Source organism: Wolffia australiana, chromosome 18 (genome assembly GCF_029677425.1).
Source record: "Wolffia australiana isolate 7733 chromosome 18, ASM2967742v1".
NCBI lineage: Eukaryota > Viridiplantae > Streptophyta > Magnoliopsida > Alismatales > Araceae > Wolffia > Wolffia australiana.
Window position 1 is genome coordinate 2,841,647 of NC_135852.1, and position 7,505 is coordinate 2,849,151.

Sequence of the window (7,505 nt, forward strand, 5' to 3'; positions counted from 1 at the left end):
TATTGGTAGGTGATAGTTATTCTCTCTTATATTTGGCTAATGCCATTATGGATAGAAATTGATAATACAATAGTTCAGGCACTCTTTCCCTCCCTTTAATCACATATCATGGTTAAGAATGGGTAGGGAATTTGCATATAAGTCCTTTCCCTGGATCCAGTGGGGTTCCATATTTTTCCTTGGTCAAGTTGCTCTACCTCATTCTACTCATCCAGACTTCTTCACGAAACTTATAAAATATATGCCCAAAATATAACCACATGTATTATCAAAGAAATTAAGAAATGGGTGATGAATTGGCACCAGAGATCGGGAGCCATGGAAAGAGCAGCTACAAGAAGTAAAAAAAATTATGATTTTATGAAGCTAAGAGATTCCCCTTGACCAACACTCCAAGACGATGGGATGCCAGAAAAAAACTATGAACACATACCAAGATAAACAAAAAGAAAATCACTAAATTGTTTATAAAACATGAAGCTAAGATATTTCCCTTGACCAACACTCCAAAATCAGGGAATTCTTAAAAAATATATGATGTCATAGTGTAGCACCCATGACATGCCATATTTATATAGTTTCTCTCCTTTATATATAGCAAAAGGAAATGATAATCCATGTGTATTTATATATATATCTATATAGTTAATAACATATATTTGGGAAGAAAGGAATGGCCTCCCGTTCTCTTGCAGGAAAAAATCGGAGCTTGGAAGCGTTGGAGAGATCGCAGGAGGGGAAGAAGAGCCTTCCGACGAGGAAGATCTTCTTCTTCAATCGAATTCGAGATGGGTTTTGCAATTCAGATCTTGTCGTGTCCGCCAGGGCCAGTTGTTCACCGCCGCCGTCGAGCTTCTTGCCGGCCAGTTTGCCGTCGCCGTGAAGACGATCTCCGCCGCCATGGCGATGGTAGTCAATCCGAGAATGTCGTACTGAAGGCGGCGTGGTATGGGTCGGAAATTCTTGGAATCGCTGCCTCGTTCTTCCGCCCCGCCTCTGAGAACCGGCCGCAGAGAGAACAGACTCCGGTTGGAGCTGAAGAACTCGGTTCTCCCGGCAGGGATCGGGTGGTGGAGGCGATTAGGCTGGATTTTCAGCGGTTTTACTTCGTCACTGGTACGACGGCGTTGGATCGAGTTTTGATCTTGATCTTTGATTTTTTTTCTTGTATGCGGAATAAATGGGGTCAGTTTTGGTTGAATTCTCTGGTTTTTAGTGATTTGGAGATAGAATTGTGAATATAGAGTGAATTAGATCGTTTTTTGTCGCTGGTATGGCGATCTTTGATTTGAACTTACTTTCGATTTTTTATTTTCCAATGTGAGGAAGAAATGTGGTCATATTAGATTCGTTTTTCTTTATTTTTGTTGAATGAGAGATCACATTAAGTATCAAGTATCTATAGTTAACTTGATCGTACTTTGTCATTGCTAAAATGGCGATCAATCGAATTTTGAACTTGATATTTGATGCTTTTTAATTTGAGGATGGCTAGGGTCATTTTAGGTTGGAGTCTTTAATTTTTATGGACTGAGAGGTCTCATATGAATCTAAGTGAACTTGATCATACTTCATCGCTGGATTTCGTTTACTTACTGAATGAGAGATCAAATTATGAATCTATTGAAGGTTATTTGAGTGGCCTGTGAATGCAGGTTTCTTGCTCCTGTGATATTAGAATCCTCTTGGACAAAGGAATTGGGGAATAAACTTTTACATCTGAGTAGGGAATTGTAATATTCATCTTCATATTTTTTGTAAGAGCTAAAGTGTTACGATGTGATTTTTTTCTTTTATTGCGTTACTTTATCATGGAGATTAGGTTCGTTCTTGCCTCTGAGACTTTCCAAGATTCCTTTTCTCTTGATCATATTTTCGGCTTGACTTTTTTATTTTTTTTCTGATATGAGATAGTATGGGTTTCAAATCAGTTTGGATTCTTTTATACTTGCAAAATGAATAACCGAACTCTGAATCTTAATTAATTTTTTAAGTGCTACGAGTGGCCAGTGAATGCAGGTCTTCTTGCATGTGGATTGAGGGAATTCATAACAAATTTATATTTGAGTGGCATATTAGAATCTTCATCTTCATTTTTTTCTTATCATTTTTATTTTCTATATTGCGATTTTTTTCTTCTCATTTTGCCTGGTTACTAGTGAGATTTGATTCATTCTTCACTCGACAGGAGATCTCACTCTGAATGCTTATGAGGAGGACTGTGAATTTGCTGACCCAGCAGGGTCATTCAAAGGCCTGAACCGTTTCAAAAGAAACTGCGCAAACTTTGGATCTCTGCTCGTGAAGTCAAACATGAAACTCACCAAATGGGAGGATTTTGAGGCAATTCCGTGAAACCCTCTACCCTCTTTGTTAAATTACAAAATAAAATATTCATAAAGATTCAATCTTGGTTCACTGAACTGATCAGGATAAAGGGATCGGTCACTGGCGATTCAGCTGTGTCATGGTGTTCCCTTGGAGACCAATCCTTTCAGGTACTCTTGTCTCATTTCCAGTTTTAGAAATTTACTTTATAAGAACTGTGAAGTTTTTGGACACTAATTTTCCCTATTTTTCGAAATTTTTTCTACAGCCACTGGGTACACAGAGTATTATTTTGATGCTGATTCCGGTAGGGTAACTAGGTAAACTCACTTCTCATATTCTGGCTTTATCCATTTTGTTGCTTTTTTGTCATCTTTGAGAACAAGCCGTCTTGGATTGGTTCTGACAGGCATGTAGAGCACTGGAACGTGCCTAAGATGGCTCTTTTAAAGCAGATCTTCAGGCCCTCAAGGTGGGTCTGGTTTGAAGGCAGGTCCCCTTAAGATATTGCTCCCTACAAGTCCAGAGGGAGACGCTGGTGTTATTTAATGTCATCAGTATCACTGCATTATATCTGATGCCGCGATATATCCCTTTAGTCACAGGAATTTTTTCTGGAAAATGTGTATATTTTTGTGAATATTTTCCTTTATTCGACCAACCATTGCAGTGGTTACCAACCTATGATCTTTTCAATGATACTAGTGATGGATACCACCCAAGATTTCAACTGTAATTGCTATGAATTATGTACAGGGTTTCAACCCATCTTTTGCCCGGCGATTAGTTACGATTAGCAGTGTTTCCAACTCCCTCTCAACTCTTTCATTGTAATCATCATGTGCCGTGCAAGGTCTCAAATTTTATTGTTAAAATTGTAATCATCTTGCTTCTTGAGAATAAAATGGTCATCGGATAAGGCTTATGGCAAATAAAACAGTGAATACACATACTGCTATATACTTGTAAATATTTTCAAAATAGGGGGAAGCTTTAATAGTTTATTTTCTGATCTGCCCGTTTAAACGCGCTATCTTTCTCTTATTTCTAATTGTTCAAAAAAAAATATTTCTCTTATTTCTATATACCTGCCATACCTCTTGAGTCTTCATATCTATTAAATCAGTTCTCGCCTTATCTTTTCCTATGTATCATATCTCTGTTTGTCTCTCCATCTGCAATACACTTGTTTCTGTCTCAAACGTGTCCACATAATACAATATCCCCTCTACTATTATGCGCCTTGGGACCCATTTAGATACTTATCCTAAATACATGTCTAAGTGCTCATTGATTAGTTATTCAAAAAGTGCTAGTGTAAATTTCTTAGAATATAATCTTGATGTGAATTCCATGTTCCATGCATTTTTAGGGAAACCATATGGTCTAAGTTGTCTACAATGATTCCCTGGAATGTATTCATGTTCCATTAATTCAAGTTATGAGACCATGGCAAAAGGGTACTTTTACAAAGCCAAGAACAGTGTCCAGAAAGTCTATTGTGTGATTCATTGAAAGTGCATTTCATATGAACTGATTTTTCTTGAATAACTCCTTGATTTGAACTGATTCTGCTCAAAGCATCAATATCTAGTTTGAAGGTGACAAAAAGTAACATCGTTGAAGTTAGAGATTGTTGATGGAACAAAAGCATACCAGTTAATTCTAAGGGAATAAACAAAGAACCATGTTGGGATTCCTAAAAATATTCCCAAGAAAAGCCGTGAGATTCAAACTCAAATTATTTAGCAGACTTATCCTCATTGTGATGAATCATAAATTCGAGTTTCATTTAATTTGTATCGTACACGTTTCAATTATCCTACAAATTTTTTTATTTCAGTGCCTTTGTGGTTTGTAAGATCTTTGTGATTGACTCAAACTTAAGACAAATGGTGTCAAGAAAATTTTCTGAAGAATATTTGTGACCAATTGTTTCCTCAAGAAGACAGCCTTGTGGAATAAATTTCTTTGAGATGCCCAGTAGGGTCATTAACTGAAATTAGTGTGTATAAGATAATCAACATATAGCATGAAGACAGAGAGAAACTAAGTAATTTTTTTACTGAATAACAGAGGGTTTTCTGTGTTATCTAGGAGATCTTAGGACAGTGAGAGCATCTTTTTAAAGATCCTATCTAGACATTCCTTGTACAATTGTTAAATGGAAATCAATCCCTGACTTTTGTCCAATTATGCAAGAGAGACTGAGAAGGGAGAGAGATGCACCCATAATAACATCACCAAGGCAAGAGAACCAGTGTAAGGTCCAGAGAAATAAGATAATGATAATAACACTTCAATATTATTTCTTGGCCGCCCTCTATAGGGGATTTATTCATTTATTAAAGGAGAAAATTTTCAGAAATGGAATTCCAAAACTAACCCACACAAAGCACAAGGGTATATGAGGCATCAAAAGTGAAACAACAAATTTGTTGATGACAGTCGTAGTGTGTCAGAGTGAGATATCATCAATAACATTGATGTAACAATTGAGAAATCTTTAAATAAAATATACAAAAAACGAATTTACAAAATCTTTGAGAATTATATTATCAATGCATATAATAGTATCTGGATTAAAATATAAAAGGAACTATAATTTCAGTACCAATAGTATCTGGATTAAAATAAGAGAAACAATGGTCATACATCTTTGATAATAACGTTTATATGAAAAAACTGAATATTATATTGAGCCTAAGCGACTATAAAAGAAGAAATTCAACTAAATCATTTCAAGAAATATATTCCATGATTAATTAAAAAATGTCAAACATGAAAAATATTTCTTCCAATGGGCATTAAAAGAATTTCTCAAGATTCATAAATAAATTTCTCTCAACAGTCTCTCTGTTTCGATTCCTACGATATGAATTCTACCTGTTTTAAATATGAACTTATGGATTGGGATGTCAACCATAAATCTAGATAAAGTTTCAAGGGAGTATTACTATTAGCACATTAACATATTATATATTGTGACACAGCAACCACTACAGCCATGACATCCACAACTTCGATGACATTTAGGCACTTTAATAACTCTCTCCATATCTTATATGTTGGTTGGCTTCCCAATCGCGACTCTTGTCCCGCTATATTCTCATTTCCACCTATGCATCATGTTTGCGTCCTACACATTATTCTTCTTGACACCCAGATATTATGAGTTCAATCAATAAAAGGTGTTGACTATGGTCATTTTCAGCAAGTAAGTTCAATCCCAAAATTATATCTCAATGATATGCTAAGGGTCAAATCCATATGAAACATGTTATTATCAGTGGTGAATGACTATAAAAATAAGATTTCAATTAATTTAATCAAAAATTCACATAGAAGTTTAAAAAATAGATAATGACAAAACAAAATAATAATGAAATTATTTTCCTGCCTGTAGTACCGGTTAGTGGCAGAAATGGTTGGCACCCCACATGCATGCAGCACCATCGGTGGACAGTGGCAGAAATGCACTTTTTAATGGGGAAAAGTTGTATTTTGTGCCAGAGATGGGAGAGCAACACATTTTATTGACAGATACATAGACTATCTAAATTTTAGGCATAGAGGTGGCAAAACAGTGGATTCCTCTGGCATGGATGGGTAGAATGGTAGATTTAATTATATATGATGAGTATCAACCACAAAGGTAATTTTAGGATCTTAATTTTACAAGTCTGGATGTTCACAGATCTCAATAAGTGCCATGAATAGGCTGTTTGGGGCTTAAATTCCTTAGCTCCTAGAGGAACTCAAAGCCTTCTCTCCATTTCAATCTTTAAAAATACATATAATGGGCCCTAAAATTTTGTTCAATTAGCTAGCTAGAGCTAGGGTTAGACATAAAAAGCAGTGCATACTAGTGAGAAAGAAACAATTAATAGTCGTCTTCAATGCTGCAGCGTATGACTGGTGTGATTATTGTGCATGGATGTGGAGGGGACAGTTATCTTGTCCATGGAGGAAAAAACTCATCCCATCAAGGAGAGTGTGGACGAATTCTTAAATTAGGGAGTGGAACGGGATGACTATTGACTCATAACATCATGTGTTGCCGTCCCCAACAATTCTGAACTATAGGTGATGTCCTTAGAATGGATGGTTAAGATGAATTTATAGGCTCTTTAGATTATTATATCCTAATTTCACCCAGATTTTCAAAAATTGTCATCATTCGACTCTTAAAGACACTAAATGAATATTGATAGCGGGCTTTCTCCTTGGCTTTGATATGGTATGGGATTCCTTTTCCATACTTTGTCACATATTTTTCACTTAATCCACCTATCTTCCTGGATTCAAATAGAGTCCATGAAATTAAAGGAGATTATCTGTTGGAATTTAAATAAGGTTTCATTAAATTCACTATGTCCTTGGGTCGAACTCATAGAAACATCATTGGATAGAACTCATTATTCTCATTTTTCTGGTAAGACTTGATACAGTCATCAAAACTTAGATTAGGGGAAGTCTAGAGTGAGGTGTTATTAAACGAAATTGGTCAGACCTTTTACATGCCCATTATGTTTCCAAGTTAACAAGTCCACCAATTTCTTCTGCACATGTCCTTTTAGTTATCAGCCTTGGTTTATAGTAGTTGTAGGAGGTAATCCAAAACTGAGATAGTTTCTAAAGATAGTGGTCTGATGAAGGAAAATTGGGGTCTCTATGTTAATCTCTTTGTAAATTTAACTTGCCTTGATCAAGTAGATTTTGTAATCATATAAACTCACTCAAGGATGTCTAGTGGTAAGTGATATTTATGGAATTATGATGGAGGAAGAGATAAAGATATGTGGTGAGAAAGTTATATTAATATGTTTACTTAAGATATAAAATTAAGAGGATAGAGAGAGAAATATTAGTAAAGATATATTATTTGCAGACAACATCCCTAGTATTATTTTTTTTCATTGACTGATATGTTATATGTATGGTAGGTGAGCTAGATAGAGTAATTAAAGTAAGATTAAGATTTTGGGAGATAGTGAATATATTTATTGTATTTATATTTAAATATAAGAGAAATAATTAAACATTGAACTTGACATAAGATTGAACGAAACACTACTTTTCCCTCGTGTGTGAGCAGATGTGCACTAATTTTTATTTGGCCGACTGTAGACTTTGCATTATTATTTTGCTTTACCTTGTTGTGTATGGGCTGCTGC

At 35.4% G+C, this 7,505-nt stretch overlaps 1 protein-coding gene across 1 annotated transcript; it reads left to right on the forward strand.

Annotated features, from left to right (window-relative positions):
* Positions 1-671: 671 nt before the first annotated feature.
* LOC144715180 (Nuclear transport factor 2 (NTF2) family protein) lies at positions 672-3,121 on the forward strand. The gene is made up of 5 exons (XM_078590084.1): positions 672-1,116; positions 2,189-2,343; positions 2,432-2,498; positions 2,597-2,648; positions 2,738-3,121. The coding sequence occupies exons 1-5, from the start codon at positions 789-791 to the stop codon at positions 2,829-2,831; spliced, it is 696 nt and encodes a 231-aa protein (XP_078446210.1). The 5' UTR covers positions 672-788; the 3' UTR covers positions 2,832-3,121.
* The last annotated feature ends 4,384 nt before the right edge of the window (positions 3,122-7,505 follow it).